At 39.1% G+C, this 22990-nt stretch overlaps 1 protein-coding gene across 1 annotated transcript; it reads right to left on the minus strand.

The window, feature by feature from the left end:
• Window positions 1-2617: 2617 nt before the first annotated feature.
• Window positions 2618-3289, minus strand: LOC149192345 (uncharacterized). Its single transcript, XM_089406908.1, has one exon. The coding sequence runs from the start codon at window positions 3287-3289 to the stop codon at window positions 2618-2620; it is 672 nt and encodes a 223-aa protein (XP_089263034.1).
• Between the last annotated feature and the right edge of the window lie 19701 nt (window positions 3290-22990).

Consider the following 22990-nt stretch of genomic DNA (forward strand, 5'->3'; position numbering starts at 1 on the left):
CCTCCCAACAGAAGAGAATCATCTACGAACAAGGCATGGTTGATTGGTTCTAATCCAGTCGTCGGTCGGATGCCCAGGAGAGTACCTTTATTTCTTTCCGCTATTAGTTTACTGCTTAAGGTGTCTACCATTATTATGTACAGAAAGGGACATAGTGGGCATCCTTTCCTTATCCCCCTTGAAGCTTGGAAATAAGAGGCAGGTCGGCCATTAACCAGCGGGGAGATCCATGGTTTGTCAATGCAGGCCTTAATCAGGTTCACAAAAGCTGGGCTGAATCCAAAGGAGAGTAGAACTTTGTAAAGGAATGAAAGTTTTACCTGATCAAAGGCGTTGGTCATATCCAACTTGATCAACATCCCTTGCTCCTTCCTCTGATGACTGGAATGCATGGATTCTTGAACAAGTATCACATTATCCAAAATATGTCTTCCTGCTACGAACCCTCCTTGACTGGGAGAAATGAGCTTACTTAGCAGAGGTTTAATTCTGTTTGCAAGCAATTTAGCAAGAATTTTGTAAGAGACATTACATAGCAAAATGGGTCTAAATCTGTCAAAGGTAGCCGGATTCACTTCTTTGGGTATTAGGGAAAGAAAGGTGGATTTGGTGCTGCCTCCCACTTTAGCCTTTTTCTGAAAAGCCTTTGCCATTCTTAGTAGGTCAGATTTGATGATTTTCCAACAAGCTCTGTAGAAGTGTGCTGAGAAACCATATGGGTCTGGGGCTTTGTTAGGCCCCATGTCCCAAATTACATTACCGATTTCTTCCTCAGTGAAGGGCTTCATAAGATTTGAGTTATTCTCCTCGTTAACCAGGGAAGGGATCTGGGAGGGGAAGTCATTGGAAATCGCCTCGTCTCCTGTTCCATCCTCTGTGTATAACCACTGAAAGTGAGTTTCAGTAGCTTCTTTAACTTGGGCAAAACCTTTGGCGACTGTCCCATCTGCTGAGGTTATTTCTAAGATGTGATTTCGGGAGAGGCGTGCTCTGAACTGCCTGTGGAAGAAGGCTGTGTTACGGTCACTTACTTTCAACCATAGGCTTCGGGACTTAAGCCTCCAAAATTCTTCTTCTTTTCTGAAAGAGATGAAAGAAGCAAGTTGGGCTACTTGTTCTTTCTCCAATTCAAGTGTGGTTATGTCTTTGTCCTCCATCTCCCACTATAAATATGCTAACTGTTGGACAATTTCTTTTCTATGTGTGGTGAAGGTGTTGGGAGGCGTTTTGGCCCACTCTTCCAGAATTTCTTTGGTTGCTTTTATTTTTTTCTCCCAAACATAACTCGGTGACCCGGTGACTGTGATAGACCAAGTCTTGTCAACGACTTCCATAAACCCTTCTTTCTCTATCCATAAAGGGCTGAAGCGGAATGGTATGGGCCCCAGGTTTTCTTCCTCATCCAGTTGTAAGAGGATTTGTTTATGGTCCGAGGTGAGCTTTGGTATGATTCTCGTTGATACTATTCTCTTATCCATCAAAAGAGTGCTCTGCACTAGGAATCTATTGAGCCTGGCTGAGATGTGGGTTGCCCCTATTCTGTTGTTGGTCCAAGTGTATCTCCCCTTCTTGGGTTTAAGATCAAGAAGATCCCACTGCAGAATTATGTCCTCCACAAGGGGTAGCAATGGATCTATGCTATTGTTACCCCCTCTTTTTTCTTTTGGGTCAAGAACGATGTTTAGATCTCCTGCTATTACAATGTTCATGGGAGAATAACTGTCTACAAAATCGTTAAGTGTTTGCCAACACTATTTTTTCTCAAGGTAAAGAACATGAACATAAAGATTAAACAGGGCAAGAGTGAGCTTACTTGCTTTATGTCGAAGCTCGGTGTAAATCCAATGTTGAGTGTTGAAGGAATTCTCCAGCTGGAACAATTCCTCCATCCAAATCATGGCAATTCCTCCTGAGGTTCCCCTTGCACTTACGGCCATCCCAGATTTGGTCTTCCAGTTCATTATGCTTAACTCAAGAAGGGCTTCCCCTTCTATTTTTGTCTCTTGGAGCATGAGGATCTCTAGGGTTTCTATTTTCATGAGATCTTTAATAGCTACAACCTTCATGTGGTTCCCCAAGCCTCTACAGTTCCAAGAGACTATACACATTATTTATTTGGGGTAGTGGAGGAGAGGCCTCCCTTTGGTGGTCGTACTTTGGTATTTCGACTTATGGACATTTCTAGAGTGGACTGAATTCCTTGCATTTTTTGCCTCTCTACTTCTTCCTCTCTTGCTTCCTTGAGAGATTTCCTCCCTGCCTGCTTTGAGGGCCTTTCAAATGTCTCCTCTTCCAATGAGCTTGTCAATTCCGAGGGCTTCTTTCTTATCATGTCTGCATAAGAGGATGGTAGAGAGCCTATTTCTGGGGAGTCATTTTGTGCAGGGGAGGCCCTTGCGTTTCCTTCCTCAATTAATGAGGGGTTTTCCTACTGTTCTGCATCACTTTCCGTAACAGGGGTTTCTTCCTGTGTGCTGAGAGCTGCGAAGGAATTTGAGGGAAGGTTTGTTCTAGGGGGTACTACCCCTTCCAGCTGTAGCTCTGTGGATGGCACAATGGTTCCCGCTTGTGCCCCTTTCCCTCTCGGTTTGCTGTGCTGCTTTGATGAGGCCGTCTTCTACATCATTGTCCATTCATATCCTTTCATTTTCTCTGCTTCTTCTTCAAGTTTCTTTTTACAGTTTCTTGCAAAGTGCCTGTATCCATGGCAATGCCTGCACTTGAAGGGAAGTTTCTCGTAATCCAGTTCTTGCACATGAGACCATTCTACCACTGTTAGTTTTATGGCTTCTGGAAGCCCAACTTCCAGATCAACCTCGACACAAATTCTGGCACATGAGTATTGTCCCTTCCTGTTTGCTCTGTCAATGTATTTTCCAAGGGTGTTTCTGATGGTTTCTAATGTCTTTGGACTCCAACAGTGTAAGGGTAGATGAGGGAGGCGCACCGAGACAGGAACAACTGAGGGCACATCTTGGGCTGGATCAAAGTCCGGTGTCCATTTGTTTAGATACAGACCCTGGGGACCCATGAAGTATGGCCAGTTTCTAAAGATGAGGTTCCTATCTTCAATGTAGTCAAAAATGAAAATGAAATAACCCTTACCGATGAAGTGGCATTTTATTCCTTCTGAAACCAGCGGTCTCCAGTTGCATTGCACCCACGATTCGATGGCTCTTGGTGATGGCCATAACCCAGTGAACTGGACGATGAGTCCTCTTTCTACAATATTCAGGGCAGCATGACAGGGTTCTTTAGCTGGAAGAGCGACGGTAAGGATTTCTTCCATCTTCTTGATGAAATTCTACTGGGAGGCTGAAATTGGGTGCTTGTTGCATTTGCCCATCAGCTGTTTGAAGGCCAGGAGCTCAGGTGGGAGGGAGGAAGGAGGCCCAGAGCCTCCCTCTAGAGCCATGGCTGTGAGGGGGGTTTGCAGGAGGGCGCTCGCAGAGGTAGCATCGGTGCACGAAAATCTTATTTTCCTTTTTTCAAGATGATAATGTTAACCATGGGGGATGATTCACCATTTTTGGAGTAAAAAAGTAAAAAGATTAAAAATTAATAAAATAATAAAACTACTTTTTTCAACTCATATTTTCAACCTATCTCCCTAAGGTTTTACTCAAATTTCGAGCGAGAGTACTCGTTGGATGAAAAATTTGATTCCTCATCCAAGGAGTACCCATGTTTCATACTTTTGATGGACCCTTATACATGAAAAATGAGAAATACATTAAAAAACGTGATTGCAATCACGATTTTCATGTATTTCTCATTTTTCGTTAAACAGGGTCCATCGAAAATATGCAACATGGGTAATCCTTGGATGAGGAATCAAATTTTTCATCCAACGAGTGTTTCAACTCGAAATTTGAGTAAACCCATAGGAGATAAGTTGAAAAAATAGTTTTTTGTTTTTTCCCTCTAAAATTTGATGATGTAATCTAATATTATTTTATGTTCGGTTGTGTTATGTTCTTTCCACGACTAGCCCACGTAGTTAATTGGGGGGTTAGAGGGGGGGCGGAGCCCCCCCTTCGTTGTGCTAATTGCATAATGTGGGGGTAACAAGGGGGCAGGTAGCCCCCCTCTACGGGGTCTGGGGTAGCGCCCCGTGAAGTTTTTTTATTTGGACCCTATATTAGGTTGGGCGGACCTACCTATGATTTTGTGCATGGTTTTCACACATGGTTTTGGACACGATGGTTTTCGGTCCATGGTATTGGATGCTTCGACATGTATACATATGTATTGTAACATTGAAAGGAATATAATGAAAAATCAATCTAGTAGTCCCGGTTTTTGGATCTAGGGGAAAATCTCTGTGTATATGTGTTTTATGTGTTATTCTCTCGCATTGTTTATTTTCTGGGTTTTAGAATTCGTATGCAGGTAATTTCTGTATGGGGTTAAAACCTACATTTGGTATCAGAGCTGTTTTGGCTTCAAGGGGATGCCTTTATTGCTGAGGGGTTTCGCTCGGGCCTATGGTAGACCCTGTTTAGTGGGAGATATGCGGGACCAATTTTGGTGGTGAAAGAAGATGATGAGTAGTGGAAAGATAGAGATTGAGAAATTTAATGGTTAGAGTTTTGATTTGTGGAAACTCAAGATGGAGGATCTGTTGGTGGATAAAGATCAGTGGATCACGGTAGATCCGGTTACTAAACCAACGAGAGTGTCCGATGAAGAATGGAAGAAGTTGGATCAGAAGGCAAAGAGCACAATACGATTGTGTGTCTCAGATTCAATATTGCTGAATTTATCAGGGGAAGCTACTGCGAAGGCTTTGTGGGACAAGTTAGGGACTTTGTACCAATCTAAGTCTTTGGTGAATAAACTGTTCCTGCAGAAAAAGCTGTATAACCTGAGGATGAAAGATGGAGACTTGGTGACAGAGCACTTGAACGCATTTAATACTGTGGTAAGTCAGTTATTGGCTGTTGATATTAAAATTTCAAATGAATATAAGTGCATCAGTTTGTTGTGTTCTCTACCAGATTCGTGGGATAGTCTGGTTATTGCAATAGGTAGCAATGCAACTGCCTTGCAGTTTGATGAAATAGTCTCATCCTTGCCAATGGAGGAGATGAGACAGAAAAATATGGAGAGAAAGAATGGTGATGCCTTGTCTGTCCGAGGACGATCCCAGAACAGAAACAAAAATAAGTCATCGAGTGGGAGATCTAAATATCTAGGAAATGCTGTAAAGGTAGTTTGCTGGAAATGCAGAAAGGAAGGGCACTACAAAAGGGACTGTAAATCTAAAGCTCATGACAAAGGAAAGGGATCTGATGATGCTCCTTTTGCAGAGGCGAAAACCACCTCAGATGAAGGTGGGGATGTGTACTTGGCTTCTTCAAGTACACATGTAGATCATGAGGCATGGTTGATTGACTCAGGTGCATCCTTTCACTTCACTCCCCATAGAGAGTGGTTCTGCGAGTATGAGAAATACGATGGTGGTGATGTCTTCTTAGGGGATGATAGGAAGGCTAGAATCGTTGGTCATGGAAAAGTAAAGTTGAAGTTGCAAGGTTGAAGGGTTAGAACACTTCCAAGTGTTTTGCATATTTTTGCATTGGCCAAAAATCTGATTTCTGTAAGCAAGCTGGATGATGCAGGTGTAAAAATAGTGTTCGAGAAAGATACCTGCAAGATGGTATGGGGAGCACTGGTATTGATGCGGGGAGTTCGGATTGGAACTCTGTACAAGCTACAAAGTAGCACTCTTGTTGATGGGTGCAACAATTCTATGGTTCTTGAAAGTGGAGTAGAAAATCTAGTGGTCTCTAGAGAGAAGACCATGTTGTGGCATCAAAGGCTTGGACATATTGGAGAGAAGGGCCTTCGAATACTTCATGGTAAAGATATGGTAGAAAGTATGAGTAATAGCTCTCTGGATTTTGATTTCTGTGAAAATTGTGTATATGGGAAGCAGAATCGGGTAAGTTTCCCCTCTGGTGGTAAGAGGGCGAAACATATATTAGAACTTGTGCACAGTGATGTGTTTGGACCTGTGAAGGTTCCATTACTGGGTAAGTCTGTGCACTATGTACCATTTATAGATGACTTCTCAAGGAATACATGGATATATTTCCTTAAGAGGAAATCTAAAGTCTTTGATAGGTTTAAATAATTTAAGTCTCTGGTGGAAAACGAGACAGAGAAGAAGATAAAGGTGTTGAGGACAGACAATGGTGGAGAGTTTTGTAGTAAGGAATTTGAAGAATTCTGTAGGAAGTGTTGTATTGCACGACATAAGAATAATCCATATACACCTGAGCAAAATGGAGTTGCAGAAAGAATGAACAAGGCGTTGATGGAAAGGGCAAGAAGCATGCTCAGTGGTGCCAGGTTAGGACAGGAATTCTGGGCAGAGGCGGTGGAGACAACATGTTACCTAGTCAACAGATCACCTTCATCAGCATTGGAGGATAAGACTCCACAAGAGGTATGGAATGGTAAGAAACCCTCTCTTTTACATTTGAGGGTATTTGGATGTGATGCATATGTACATGTTCCAAAGGAGAAAAGAACCAAGTTGGATAGTAAATCTAAAAAGTGCATCTTTATTAGTTATACGGATGGTTTAAAGGGTTATAAACTTTGGAACCCAGTAACAAGGAAGTTTGTGTATAGCCGAGATGTGGTGTTCAGAGAGGTGAAAAATGTTATTAAACATGAAGTATCATCAAAGGAACCTGAGAAGATAGAGTTTGAGCTTAAGGAGGAAGAATCAGAATCTACAACATAAGAGGAATCAAAAGATGAAGAACCACAAACTTCAAGTGTGAGAAGACTAGTTCGAGAAAGAAGGCAGCCAGAAAGGTATAGTCCATCTGATTTCTGTTGAAATTTTTCTTTATCTATTACTGATGATGATCCTAGAACTTTGAAGGAAGCAGTAGATTTAGAGGATGGGAAACTCTGGAAAGAGGCCATGGTTGATGAAATGGCATCTTTGCACAAAAATGAGGCTTGGGATCTGGTGGAGTTGCCGGCTGGAAGGAAACCCATTGGCAGTAAATGAGTGTTCAAGAAGAAGACAAATATAGAAGGAAAGGTGGAGAAATACAAAGCTCGGTTGGCAGCAAAAGGTTATTCCCAGGTGCTAGGAATTGAATTTGTTGATATTTTTTCGCCCGTTGCCAAGGCAGCTTCTATTAGATTACTTTTATCTATTGTTGCTGCTTTTGATTTTGAGGTAGAACATATGGATGTGAAGACAACATTTCTTCATGGGGATTTGGAAGAGGAGATCTACATGAAGCAACCTAAAGGCTTTGCGGTGAAGGGTAAGAAAGAACTGGTATGCAAGTTAAAGAAGTCTCTGTATGGGTTAAAATTGTCACCAAGGATGTGGTATCGGAAATTTGATACATTTATACGGGGACTTGGCTTCACCAGTAGAAAAGCAGATCACTATGTGTATTTTAAATTAATTGGTGACCGTGTTATTTATCTGGTATTGTATGTGGATGATATGTTGTTGTTGGAAATGACAAAGAAATTATCCAGGATTTGAAGACCCAATTGTCCTCCAAATTCAACATGAAAGATCTTGGTGCTGCAAACTATATTTTGGACATGGTAATTAAAAGAGACTGGGCAAAGAGGAAGCTCTGGTTAAACCATAAGAAGTATGTCGAGACAATATTGCAGAGGTTTAATATGCAGGATAGTAAACCGGTGAAGGTTCCTATTCTTGTAGGTGTAAAGTTATCTGTTGAAAAGTGTCCCAAGACACAAGAAGAGGAAGAGGACATGTCCCGTGTCCCATATGCAAGTGCAGTTGGTAGCCTGATGTATGCGATGGTCTGTACTAGACTGGACATTGCACATTCAGTGGGAGTATTGAGCAGGTTTATATCAAAACCATGGAAGGAGCACTGGACAATAGTGAAGCAGGTTTTCAGGTATTTGCGTGGCACTAGAGATTATGGCTTGTGCTACCAAGGAAGACCAAGATTGGATAGATTTTTGGATATTCGTGGCTTTGTTGATGTAGATTGGGCTGGAGATCTGGATAAGACAATATCTACAAGTGGGTATGTGTTTAACCTATTTGGAGGTGTAGTCAGTTGGATGAGTAAGAAACAATCTGTAGTTGCACTATCAACTACAGAAGCAAAATACATGGCAGCCACTCATGCAAGCAAGGAAGAATTTTGGTTGCAGAGATTGTGTTCAAGTATGGGGTTAGTACATGGAGCTATAAGGATGGACTGTGACAACCAAAGTGCAATTTTCTTGGCAAAGAAATCTGCTTACCATTCAAAGACAAAGCACATCGATGTTCAGTATCACTTTGTGAGGGATATGATAGAAGATAAAAATGTGTTGCTAGTAAAGGTGGACACTTTGAAGAATACTGCAGATGCATTAAGAAAATCTGAGAGGTCTGATAAGTTCTCTTGGTGCAGAGAAACGATGGGTGTTCCAGTGCTGGATAAATGACTAAGCTCTCCTGTGGCCCTGCGTGGAAAGAAAACAACAAGTGGGAGAATTTTGGGTTGTGTTATATTCTTTCCATGACTAGTTGATGTAGTTAACCGGGGTGTTAGAGGGGGGTGGGGCAGTGCCCCTGGATTTTTTTTTTTGGAGCCTATATTAGGTTGGGCGGACCTACCTATATTTTTGTGCATGGTTTTTGCACATGGTTTTGGACGCGATGGTTTTTGGTCCATGGTATTGGATGCTTCGGCATGTATAAATATGTATTGTAACATTGGAAGGAATATAATGAAAAATCAATTTGGTAGTCCCAGTTTTGGGATCCAGGGGAAAATCTCTGTGTATATGTGTTTTATGTGTTATTCTCTTGCATTGTTTATTTTCTGTGTTTTAGAATTCGTATGCAGGTAATTTCTGTATGGGGTTAAAAGCTACAATTCATTATTTCCATTATTATTTTATAATTTCCTTAGGAGGCCCATTTTAGACCTCAAAATTCCCCTAATGTGTGGGATTCCAGTTGTGTCCTTCCCTCATCAACATGTAATAACTAGATTGAGGGTGGTGGGCACAAAGCCCCAAACCCTTCCATCCATCATAACACTGCCATCGGGGGATTGTTTTTCCCCTTTTAAAAACATATATTTACATTTTTTTTCTCAATTTCTTTTAATGTATTTTTTTTTTCAAAGGGATAGATAAAATTTGATATTAAAATGAAAATATGGTTTCTGGGACAGAACCCATACATAGTTATTCATGTTCCACTATGATATCACATTCAATAGCCCAAAATTTTGATATTCTATGCTTAAGAATTTTTTTACTAATTATCCTAAACATATGCCTGCGATATTCCTTACAAAAAATTCCTAATAACAATTTATATCTACAAAACATCAAAATATTTCAAGGCATGATCATTTATATGGAAAATGGAGGTCATTCCTCTTTAGCTTCTTCTTATAACTTGACTTCATTATCCTTGACCTGTTATTCTTTCTCCTTAGGCCTTTTTGTCCCTTTTCTTCACTGGTCCCTCACTAGTCTTGACCTATTCTAAAGTGATGTTTTCTCTATTGTTGAAGTTTTCTTCAACCTATGTCAGTCTGATATCCATGGCTTCCAATAATGGGAACCATTGTTTCTTCCTTGTGAGCATTGGATTGTGGCCCTGTATCCAAATGTTTGGTAATTGAACGAATTGGGTGTCTTCCACTTTGTGTGCTTGAACACATATTTGGTTGTGAGAACCTTTATATATAGTATTGTGACCATAGAGTTTGTCCATTTATTTCGCGGTAGAAGTAAATTGATTATTGACCTATGGTCCATTTCTAAGAACTCCTGTTCCAATATAGTCCTTTTATTTTCCAATGTGTCAACTATTGTGTTTAGTTTCCTGTACACATGGACAAATTCAATTTGTTCAAAGTGACGTATTTTTAAAACAATCCTTTGCACTATAGGAGAAAGGGCATAATTATGTAATCCCCTTGCTTTCCGCACCTGTTGAATTGCAATCATTGAATATCTGAACACCATAATTTTGGATATTTTTCTTGTTATTGCTAATTCTAATCCCTACCAAAGTGCTAGATATTCAACTTGGTTGTTAGTTGCAATGTCCATACCCCAAGCATATTGTAATTCTATTTGTTCATCGAGGTGATGAATAACCCTTACTGCTGCTGCCACCTACTTGAATGTAAATTATTACAAAAATAAATAATTAATATTTAAATAAAAATTATGTAACATGACTTTTAAATTTATAGTTAACTTTAGGTTTTTTATTTTTGATGGCACCAATTCTCAATGTTGTAATGTCAAAATTAATTGGTAATTTTAACCCAAAAAATGAAATATTATAAAATAAAAGTTAAGCAAATTTGAAAAATGCTTAGAAAATAAGCATTTAAAATAAAAAAGGGAAAAAAAGAAAAGAAACGTAGAATAAAATTTAAGTGCTAATTTTTATGGTTTTTTATGGTCATGATATTTGGTCTTTAGACACCTAATCCTCAGGGATTGGGCAGAAACGTGTAAATATGTAAATAGAAAAATTTGACTAGTTAGAATAGGAAGATACCTTGGAATTTGAATCCCAAAGGTCACCCCTCTTCCTATTTATAATGATGATCACATTAATGCAAAACATACGATTGGGAGTTATTTTCTTGGCATAACATGGTATTAAAGTGAAAGTCCCAATTTAGGCATTTACCCCCTCTCTATAACTCCTCACTATCGATTCAGTGCCATCTAAGGCCGCATACCTGCACCTAATGGATTCCCTACCATCATAACACATTTACTTCTTCTTGTCTCTCCAGATTCCATGCTAACACATTCGTTTCTCAGATATGCATTCATTTTTCTTCTCTACCTGTCTCTCATCCTCAATTGTTCCTCTAACTTGGACCAAACCCTCTTTCAGCTTGTCTGCGACCTGGAAAATCTCATCTCATCTGTTAGGCCCCTATAATACTAGTGTATTTGCTTATTATTATTGTCAATGTATCCCCTTATTTTTATTGTTGTGCCCATGTTGTCCCCATATTGTTATTATTGTGCTCCATAGAAGCCCACTATTGTTATTGTTATGCCCTTACATTATTATTGTTATGTCGGCTTTGACTATATTGTGACCCCTTAGACTCCTATATACAGAAAGGAGGTCTTGTCATTTGTATCATCTAAGAATTGTTTATTTGTGTAATGTAAAGGAGGTTTCCCCTAGAAGAGGCTGATTTTGAAATCGTTTCTCTATCTTTTCTTCTATTTTGTGAGCTGGTTGCATAACAATTGGTATCCGAGCTTTGGATTCTAGGGTTTTGCTGCTTCAAACAGGTAATGGTCGAATTGTCACTATAACATTTTTTATATGATGTTTTAGAAGCTGCAATTAAAACCCATTTGAACTAAAATACTTAAGAACCTTTGTTAGGAATTTCAGATCTTGTCTAACTATATTTTCGGAGATATGATCCAAGGAATTTAGGGTTTTTGCAGGCTCCCAAATTATATCTCAAATAGTTGACCTGGGGAAAATCGTAATAACTTTCTCTTTGAGTATCAGATTGAAATTTTGTAATAAGTTACAGAAATCGGAGATACTATAATTTTCTGTGTATCAGTTTCAGGGCTAAAGGTTGAAACAATGACATTTGGCACTTCATACAAGTTCGCTCTACTGAAATAGTCTATAATCAGGCCATCGTGGGAGATTTGGAATAACTATTTCTTGGAGAATCCAATATTTATTAGACTTGTGGGGTTGGAACGAGGACTCAAAGGGATACCATAGTATGAAATATCAGACCTTGGAGATTCAAAATTACAGAGATACAACTGATTCAATATCGAGCTCCTACAAAGCCAAAATGGGTGTGTAGTCTTTTTAAAATTTTGAATAAGTTTGGTTTGAAAAATTAGTTTGAAGGAATTCAAAGGACATAATGAAGCATAATTATCATTAATTGATGCCCCAAAGAAATAAAATGGAAACACCTAGTAAGCAACCTGAAAGCTCTAGCATGACTCATGAAGAAGAGGAAGAAATGCAACACGATATATCAAAATTACGAGACCAAGTGCAACAAATTTCACTCTTACAAAAGTAACAGAAGCTAAGATGGATGGTTTAAATAAAGGCATGGAAGCTAATATGGATGGTTTAAATAATGGCATGGCAGCTAAGATGAATGTCATGGAAGCTAAGATGGATGGAATGGAAGCTAATATGGATGGTATAGAAGCAAAATTTAAAGGCAACATGGAAGATTTGAAGACAGATTTGACAAAGTTGCTACAAGAAATGCTTACTAATGGCGAAAGGGTAGTAGAGGAAACTCATGATGAGAAAAAAATAAATGCTAATCATGATTTCATAGACTCTAACATTGGATTGAAGACCCACCATGATGAAGTTTGAAGGCAATGACCCTGTAACATGGATACTACAGATGGAGCAATATTTCGATCTCCATAATGTGCAAAACACACAAAAGGTACACATTGCAACTTTATATTTGGAACCCAATCAGTTTGTATGGTATCGATGGATTTTTGCTCATAAACACATTGTCACTTGGGCAATTTTTACAGAAGAAATGATGGCACATTATGAGGATACAAAAAGCAACATCTTTTTTAACCAACTGATAAATCTCAAACAAAAAGGTTCAATGGTGGAGCACATTGAGGACTTCCAAAAAATGAATATAAGGGTAAAATATATTCCAGAGGAGAATAAGATTGATGCGTTCATAGGAACATTAAATGATAGCATCCAACATGAGGTTCGCATTTGGGAACCTGATTCATTGGAGAAGGCATTCAGGTTGGCAAGAAAAAATGAAAGAAAAATTATGGCAACAAGGAATCCTACCATCATAACTATAAAGATGGAAGTGTTGTTTCCCCTAGCCTTCCACAACATACAAGGTTTACACCACAACAATTGGAAGAAAAGAGAGCAAAAGGGCTTTGTTATAGTTGTGATAGCAAATGCACTAAAGGTCATAAGTGTGCTGAGAATAAATTATTTTACATAGATTGTGAAAAGGAAGAAGAAAAGGAACAAGAAACATCAAAAGAAGAGGATACACACCAGAAAAAAAGCCTAGAGAAAGAAGAAATGAATCCGACCATATCTTGTAATGCATTGGACTTAATAACACTCCTCAAACTATCAATATAGAAGGACGTATCAAGAAGAAAAAGGTAACAATGTTGATTGATTCAGGCAGTACCCATAATTTTATTCATTGTAAGATAGCGAAGGAATTGAATTGATTCCTATTCAAGTGATGGTTGCAAATGGAAGAACCATAAATTGCTTTGGAAAGTGCCATAATATCAAGACATCCATGGAAGAATATGTGTTGAATAGTCCAATGCTTTCCATTCCAATGGGTGGTGCTGATGTTGTACTAGGAGTCCAATGGCTACAATCTTTTGGTACGATAGCTTTTAATTTTCAAGAACTTTTTTTTTTTTTTTTAAATCCGAAGGAAAGGAAGTTGAATTAAGGGGTATCACAAGGAAACTGAGAAAGATAATCAGCTCTATTGACATGACAAAAATGATAAAGAAAGAACAACGTGGCGTAATTGCACAATTATTTTCGCTAGAGGTTCCCACATTGAAATCATCTATTTCTCCAGATCTTCAAAAAGTCTTGGACAATAATTCCAATGTATTTGAGACTCCCAAAGGCCTCCCACCTATTCGTGATCATGATCATGCTGTTCATTTGATTCTAGGAAGTGTTCCTCCAAACATCAGGCCTTACAGATATCCCTATGCCCAAAATAATGAAATTGAACGTATGGTTGCAGAAATGCTAGAGGCTGATATAATTCAACCTAGTCAAAGTTATTTCTCTGCTCTAGTAGTATTGGTACACAAGAAGGATGGATCATGGTGCATGTGTCTAGATTAGCTGAATGGTGGTATAACACCTCCTTCCATACTTCAACAAAAATGACCCCATTTATGGCACTTTATGGATATCATCCACAGTCCATCACATCATATTTAAGAGAAAATTCGAAGGTTCAAGCAGTGGAATATCACATCGAGCATCAACACCAAGCTCTCCAACTCTTAAAGGATAACCTCACTTTGGCACATAATAGAATAAAACAACAGGCATATCAACATCGCAACGAAAGAAGTTTTGATGTAGGTGATTGGGTATTTCTACGACTACAACCATACAAAAAAATGTCCCTCAAGCAAGCTAAGAAGGATAATAAATTATCACCAAAGTATTATGGTCCATACAAGGTGTTGCAAAAGATTAGTACTATGGCATACAAATTGGAGCTTCCTACAGCTTCCCGAGTGCACCCAGTTTTCCGTGTTTCATGCTTAAAGAAGGTTATAGGTGAAAAGCTTCAAGTTCAAAAAATATTGTCAGAACTTGACGAGGAAGGAAAAACCATATTGGAACTTGAAGCAGTCACAGAAACAAGAAATCAACAACTACGAATTCGATCAATTTCAGAATATCTTATCAAGTGGAAGAACTTACCCGCTGAAGATTCCACATGGGAGGATGGGAATTTTATACAGAAGCATCCAGAACTACTCAACCGTTGAGGAAAACATTTTTCTGAAGGAGAGGGGCATGTTAGACCCCTATAATACTAGTGTATTCCCTGATTATTATTGTTATTGTAGCCCCTTATTTTTATTTTTGTGCCCATGTTGTCCCAATATTGTTATTATTGTGCCCCATAGAAGCCCATTATTGTTATTGGTATGCCCTTACATTATTATGGTTATGTTGGCTTTGAATATATTGTGACCCCTTAGACTCCTATATATAGAAAGGAGGTCTTGCCATTTGTATCATCCAAGAATTGTTTATTTGTGTAATGTAAAGGAGGTTGCCCCCTCAGAGAGGCTAATTTTGAAGTCGTTTCTATATATTTTCTTCTATTTTGTGAGCTAGTTGCATAACATCATCTCATTTGCTAATTGGAAACTATCCGTGGCCTTAATGATGGATATATTTCTAGACAAGTAGCTTAGGAATTTGAAGATGCTGTGGCTGGGGAAAAATCAGGCCTAGGAATTTGGCAACTACTTCACTAACCGTTGCAATGGGGTAGAAAATGGGTGACCAAATAATGTTTTTTTATGGAAACGCTGGTTTGAATTATGGTCCTAATTAGTGGCTAAACTGTTAAGTTATGGTATGTTCTATGCTTAGAGCAGTTTACTTCTTTTCATTATTATTATCCATAGATTAGCAATCACCTGTACAGTAAGTAAAGTGCAGATAGAACATTAAACGATCGACAGAAAATAAGCCAAGACAAGAGACACAAGATGTGGCGGCTAGCCAGGGACAAACCCCAACGTGGGGAAATCCTTTGATCAAATCTTCCTTTATCTTCAATAATTCAGCAGAGAGAAATAGTACATAAATCTGATTTACATCAGCAGTAGCAAACCCTAGATCAACAACATTAGCAACATCAAACAATATCTGTCAGATCATCTAGATCAGTGGCATCAGCGGCAACAGTCAATATCTGTTAGATCATCTAGATCAACGGCATCAGTCAATATATGTCAGATCATCTAGATCAGCGGCATCAGCATCATCGACAACATTGACATCACTAGCATTAGCATCATCGGCATGACCGACATCAGCATCATTGGTATCACCGACATCAGCATCATCGGCATCAACATCATCAACATCACCGAAATCAGCATCATCAACATCATTGGCATCACCAGCATTAGCATCATCGGCATCATCGGCATCATCGACATTAGCATCATCGGCATCACCGACATTAGCATCATCGAAATCATTGACATCACCGTCATCAGCATCATCGGCATCAGCATCATCGGCATCATCGGCATCAGCATCATCGGCATCATCGGCATCACTGGAATCATTGGCATCACTAGTATCATCATCATTGACATCACCAACATCAGCATCAATCATCGACATCAACACTAAACTAGGGCAGACAATATCTTGCAAACCGACCATCGGATCGGCTTGATTCCTTCACCAAAAAAAGCGGTCTTCTGAGGAGAGTCAGATCCACCTACATTTCAGTTCAGAGAGGGAGAAAGATGGTCAATGTTGGTTAAACTTCCGATCTGCAGTTGCAGCCCTAAATCTGCATCCTTCGTTCCACACATGTGAGAGAAGAGTCTCTTTCTGCGCAGTAGGAGAAGAGCCTCTTTTATACGTAGGAGAGAGAAAGAGATGTTCTGAGAGTGAGTCCAAATGAGGAAAAGATATTTATACACAAATGCTGATGATTGAATAGATGCTGTTGACACCTAATCATCAGGATTGGGTGAATATAATGTAAATAAATAAATAAGTAATATGAATAATCATCGGGAGATGAAGTGAACAGTCTCCCTCATGTATATAATAATGACCAACCTAAAGGAATAACATGAATTTAATTTTGTGGAGTTACAACCTAGCCTAACATGGTATCAGAGCCAGCTCCATTTTTGGCATAGTCTTGTAACTCCCTTCTGCTGGTTTCTTGCAGTCTATCCACTGCCCCTATGGAGTCTGTCTACTACCCCCTCCACAGTCGCTGCTGCAAATCTCTGACAGTATCTGCGCCCTCTGCGCTCCCTGGGTTGTTCATAATTGTCCTCTCTGCCATAATCACTGTTGGCACGGTTTTCCTGTATAGGTGTAACGTTTCCTTACCCACTTCCGTCTCTCAGTTTTCCAGAAGAGGAGCATGAATCTCTACATCTCTGTGCATTGAAACTCCTGGTCGGTTTCTCTGTGCATTAAGCTTTGAAGGTCGTTGTGTTTATACCTTTCATTCTGGTGCTTATCTCCTCTACCCCTGAGCACTTGGCTCTCATAACAGCTCTATCTTTTGGTTTATTTACCTGTTCCTTCTCTGTACCTGAACGTTTTGAGAGCTAGTATCGTTTGTTGAGGATGATTCACGGCTTAAGAAGTGTTTGTTGACAGCTTCTTCAGGTGATGATTGTTCAGAATTTCAACAATGTCAAACGCCACAACAGAGTTGAATATGTAGAGCCCATAAACCAAATGAGTCACAGTGCTGAGAAATAACTCTGCAAAGCACAGACCCAGCGACGCTACCGCCCATAACCGCATATTTAGAAACTAGAGAAATGCCTTCGAGGTGCTCAAACCCAGGACCTACTGCTCATTCTTGGACACGAGAACTGATCTGGAGCTGGTGAAGATTTATTTGGGTATCGACAAATTTCATTTGGGTGCCGAGAAATGCAATTGGTTGCCGGATTGCTGCCCAATTGCATTCATTGCTGTCGTGACAAAGAGGAGTAATAGATCGGGTGTCAGGATCAATCCAGTGGCCTGAGAAACCTCCCTTTTTATATTTTGATTTTGAACACGTCTTCGAGTCGAGGCAAGTGTATTTTTGGCTTGAACAGGATTTTCTATTTGTCCAATGATTCCATTATGTGACTGCGTTTGAGATTTCCTGAAAAGATTTTCTCATTCACTGTGGCATAATAACAAAAGAAAATATTTACTCTTGACCGATTGTGTCTAGTAAATAATTTTGGGACCATTCTGGATACGAAAGGAGGAGAAGTGGATTTGATTTTGGCATTCAGAGAATGTGAAGATGATTCAATACTGATTCTTGTTGATATCATGCTGCTGGAATGCTGTTGGTGTCAGAACGTTGTTGCAACCCTAATATATACCTCTGTTGTATGATTTGTAAATTTTTATGTCCAGCGCTGTACAATTTTTATTATTATATATCTATGGTATATTTAGGCTGCCATATATATATACACACAGTCACTCACCATATATTTCGGCTGTATCACCCATATATATTCTATTTTTTTCCCATTAAGAGTAAAAGTTTTGTAGCAGAAGTTTTTTTTTTACAGTATGCATTCAATAATATCCATCGTGGGAATAGTTCTCACTGGCAAAGAGAACTATCTTGAGTGGTCCCGGATGATAAAACACACGCTCATTTTCAATGAGTTGTGGAAAGGAGTGTGTGTTGGAGACGGAGACAAAGAGCCAAAATAGCCTACATCAGATAAAGAGCTTGTCATTTGGGAAAACAAGAACAACAAAGCTTATGATTTAATCGCAGAATCTGTAAATCAAGAGGTGAGTCGCCATATTTCACCATTTTCAACTGCTTTTGAAGCCTTACAAAAGCTGAAAGAACTCTATGACTCACATTCTGCACTTGAAATTGTTGAACTCATGATTAAACTCTTCACTCTTTAACTGCAAAATAATGATCCTCTTGCTCTTGCATCTGAAGTAAAGTCTATAATGCATGATATCAAATCCACTAAGGTTGAATTGGATATTCCTCTTATTGCTTTTCTCAAGGCACTTTATCCTACTTACTCCAATTATCTTGAGTCATTGCAAGCAAATGGAAATCTCAAAGATATCACCTTTGACTCTCTTGTGAAAAAGTTTGCTGAAAGAGAGAAAGATTTTGGAAAGAGGACAACCCCTGAATCTTCTGAAGAGGCTGTGTGCCTTGCTCATAAAGAAAAGAATCCTGCTAAAGATTCTTCCAGAGGAAGAGAAAGATATTTTAGAGGTGGGGGGGCAGACACCCTTAAGGAGAAAAGGCAGATTTGCACTGCATACACTGCAAAAAAAATGGATCACATGATGCCTCTACATGCAAGTTACCATGGGACAAAATTGAGCAGCAAAGAAACCAACAGAAAGGTAAAAATGATGATACAGACAAAGGTAAAGCACCTGAATCTGCTCACTATGTTGTGACACAATGTAATATTGGAGTAAATGAAGATTTATTTAATGCTTCACTTGCTTCTGGGAAAAATGATTGGTTGCTTGATTCAGGAGCAACCTACCACATGAATCATAGAAAATATTTTTTGAAGAATTTATTGTCAATATTGATGGAGTAATATACTTTGTAGACCAATAAAAAATCAAGCCATCAGGGCTTGGCACAATCAGGCTTAAACTGCCCGGTGTTCCAGACTTTCTTCTGCATCATGTTCTATATCTCCATAGCTCAAGAGAAACTTGCTGTCCTTGGTCCACATCCGCCAGCAAGGTCACTCAATTCATATGTTTGATGGCAAGCTTGAGGTAAGAAAAGCATCTGACCACTCACTTGTCATGAGGGGAATAGAAGAAGAAAGGCTTCTCAAGCTACAAGGTACCTCTACTAGTGCACAACATTTCTCATACAATTCTCATCATGAAGAAGGTACACTTCCATCAAGTTTATTATGGCATGCTAGATTTGGACATTTGAACTATGACAATCTCCGCTTGTTGAAGAAAAATGGTGTTGCTGGTTTGCCTACAATTCCTAGGAAATTTAAGCAATGTGATGTTTGTATTCTAGGAAAGCATAGCAAACAGTCTTTTCATGATTCACATTCAAGAGCACATAGAAAAGTTGAACTCATTCATTCAGATTTATGTGGTCCAATGCCTGTTCCTTCTGCAAATGGAAATAACTATATGATGACATTTATTGATGACTACACCAGAATGTGTTGGGTTTATTTATTGAAGAACAAATCTGATGCTTTTCAAACATTCAATAACTTTCATAAATGGATTGAAAATGATGCACAATCTCATATTGGGTCTATTCGCACTGATAATGGAAAAGAAGACACATCAAATGAATTTGAAAACTATCTTCGCCAAAATGGGATCAAACATCAAACAACTGTACCTTATACTCCCCAACAGAATGGTGTAGCTGAAAGAATGAATAGGACAATCTTAAATATGGTATGATCCATGCTCTTCTTAAAAATGTAAAGATAATGTTTTGGGCTGATGCTTTTCTATGTGCGACATATATAAAGAATAGATGTCCATCTAATGCCATCAGAAACAAAATCCCATATGAAATGTGGTATGGACATGTTCCTTCGGTAAAGCATCTTAGGGTCTTTGGTTCCACCAGTTATGCCTTGATACCAAAGGTACATAGAAACAAACTTGGTGCAAGAAGTCGTAAGTGTATCTTCCTGGGGTATTCAAACACCTCCAAAGCATACCGTCTTTATGATGAAGTAAATAAAAAGTTTGTTGTATCTAGAGATGTAATTTTTCTTGAATCATCCAAAACTAACAATGTTGGTGAGCGACAACTTGATCGCTTGGATAGATTCGCAAAAGAAAAATCATTTCAAGAATTTGATAATAAAATTCCACATCTTGAGGGGGGATTCCTATACTAGATCAACATGTGGAATCTTCTTCTGAAGAACACTCTCCCCCGCATGAAACTCCAACAACAGATGATGCTTTAAGTGATGTGATTGATAGAATTGGGAGACTCAATCTTGATTCAGTCCCAAATCAATCAATGGAGTAGCCTGGACCATCTGAGAAAGGTCCCCCAAAGTGGCTGACAAAGACACTTGAAAGTATTCATCCTGATGAGGTTGGAAAGACAGGAACTAGAAATTCAAACCGGCAAAATGGAGGTGATGTAGATGACTCTAATTCACTTGTTGATATGGATGTTTCTTATGGTTGTGAATTGAACTTGTCTATAGATTTTGAACCAACTTCCTTCAAAGAAGCTGCTTCTCATGATGAATGGAAAGAAGCGATGTAAAAGGAGTATGATGCCCTCATAAAGAACGACACTTGGAAGCTGGTTGATCCTCCATTAGGAACCAAACCAATTGGCTGCAAGTGGGTCTACAAGAACAAGTATAAAGCTGATGGCTCACTTGACAAGCACAAAGCTAGCCTTGTGGCAAAAGGTTTTGCACAGAAGGAAGGGGTTGATTATGAGGAGACTTTTGCCCCCACAACAAAATGGGCTACCATCCGGACACTCTTTGCCCTAACAGCTCAAAACGGTTGGAAAGTCCATCAAATGGATGTAAAAACTATTTTCTTGAATGGAGATCTAAAAGAGAATGTTTTTATGTCCCAACCTGAAGGATTTGCTGTGAAAGGACATGAACATAAAGTATGAAAACTTGTGAAGTCCTTGTATGGCTTCAAACAAGCACCGCCAGCCTGGAATGAAAAACTAACTGAGCATGTTCTGAAACTCAATTTCAAACATTATGATCTTGATGATGCAACTTTATTTGTCAAGAAAGTTGGCAAAACAATTGTATATCTTGTAGTATATGTAGACGATCTTTTGACGACAGGGAACAATGAAAGCTACATTGCATCCATACAGAAGGGATTGGGGAAAAGTTTTGAGATGACTAATTTGGGCTATGTTCATTACTATCTTGGTATTGAAGTAACCCAACATTCGAAGTCCATATTTCTTTCTCAAAAGAAATACATTGGAGATTTGTTGAACAGGTTTGGCATGACATAATGCAATCCTCTTACTACTCCAATGGAACAAAACTTAAAGCTTACATTTATTGAAGGAAAAGAATTTGAGGATGCAACAAAGTATAGACAACTTGTAGAAAGTCACAACTACCTAACTACTACCAAGCTAGACATTTCGTTTGCTGTTGGAATCCTCTCCAGGTTTATACAAAAGCCTTGTGAGGGACATTGGTTTGCTGCAAAAAGAGTTCTAAGGTACTTGAAGGGAACTCAAGACTTTGGAATCAAGTATACACAGGTGGACGACTTCATTTTGATTGAATACTCTGATTCAGACTTCGATGGAGACAAAGAAACCGGGGTATCTACTTCAGGATATGCTATGAGTCTTGGATCAAGAGTTTTCTCCTGGAGATCACGCAAACAATCAGTTCTAGCAGATTCCACAACAGAAGTAGAATACGTGGCAGCAGCTAAAGCAACAAAAGAAATTGTGTGGCTCAGGAAAATTCTTGAAGATTTGCAGGTAAAACAAGTACAATCAACTCCACTCATGATTGACAATACCTCTACAATAAAGTTGGCCAAGAACCCAAAGTTCCATGATTGAACGAAGCACATCAATACCAAATATCATTTGATTCGACATGACGTTGAGGCCAAAACAATCCATCTCCGTCATTGTTCCACTAATGAGCAAATTGCCGACATCTTCACCAAAGCACTTGGAAGAGAAAAGCTTGAATGATTCAGAATGATGCTTGGACTCACCAACATCCCTTCAGATTAAGGGGGGGAATGTTGACACCTAATCATCAGGATTGGGTGAATATAATGTAAATAAATAAATAAGTAATATGAACAGTCATCGGGAGATGAAGTGAACAGTCTCCCTCATGTATATAATAAAGACCAACCTAAAGGAATAACATGAATTGAATTTTGTGGAGTTACTACCTGGCTTGACAAATGCGACTGTTGGGCTTCTGAGCCTACATGAGTTGCTTGTCGGCTTTATAATTATTCCATAATCAAAATAAATTCATATCTCCATAAATACTTATTGGAATCGGATGATATTTAGATCAATCCTACACCTCTCGACGAGAGGAATCTAATGAAAATATTATCAGCCATGAATAAGATGACCCACATGGAGTTTGGCCCTAGTTGCCAATTTTAACACTCCCTCTCGACTAGGGAGAACTCCATCTGAAATCTGTCTGTCGGTCGCTACTATTCATCCATCAAATGCACTGCCCTGTACAGCTTGACCCCTGCTCTGCTATGCTCTATCCTGTTCTACCATGTACTGATCTGCACTGCTATGCTCTGTTCTGCTTTGCTCTGCTTTGTCCGAATTATGAAGAAGAAGAAATGATCAAGGATGTATCATACTGACTCAAAGTCAGTCTCAGAGTGTGTACCACTTGTCCCAGACCAGTCCTCAACTGACCTGAAGTCAGTGTCATAGTGGGTAAAACTCCTATCATTGCTCCCAGACCAGTCTCAACTGACCCGAAGTCAGCATCATAGTGGGTACAATGCCTACTACTGGTCCCAGACCAGTATCATTAGTCTCAGAGTGTGTACCACTGGTCCCAGACCAGTCTCAACCGACCTGAAGTCAACTTCATAGTATGTATCACTCTCACTGGTCCCAAACCAGTCCTCCACTGACCCGAAGTCAGTCTCATAGTATGTATC

Source organism: Pinus tabuliformis, chromosome 2_2, assembly GCF_031772625.1.
Source record: "Pinus tabuliformis cultivar Carrire ecotype Pingquan chromosome 2_2, CPIR1, whole genome shotgun sequence".
Lineage (NCBI taxonomy): Eukaryota > Viridiplantae > Streptophyta > Pinopsida > Pinales > Pinaceae > Pinus > Pinus tabuliformis.

What these genes read in the sequence shown, in the direction of transcription:
- LOC149192345 (XM_089406908.1), bottom strand. Translation starts at nt 3,289, where the DNA reads ATGGAAGAAATCCTTACCGTCGCTCTTCCAGCTAAAGAACCCTGTCAT.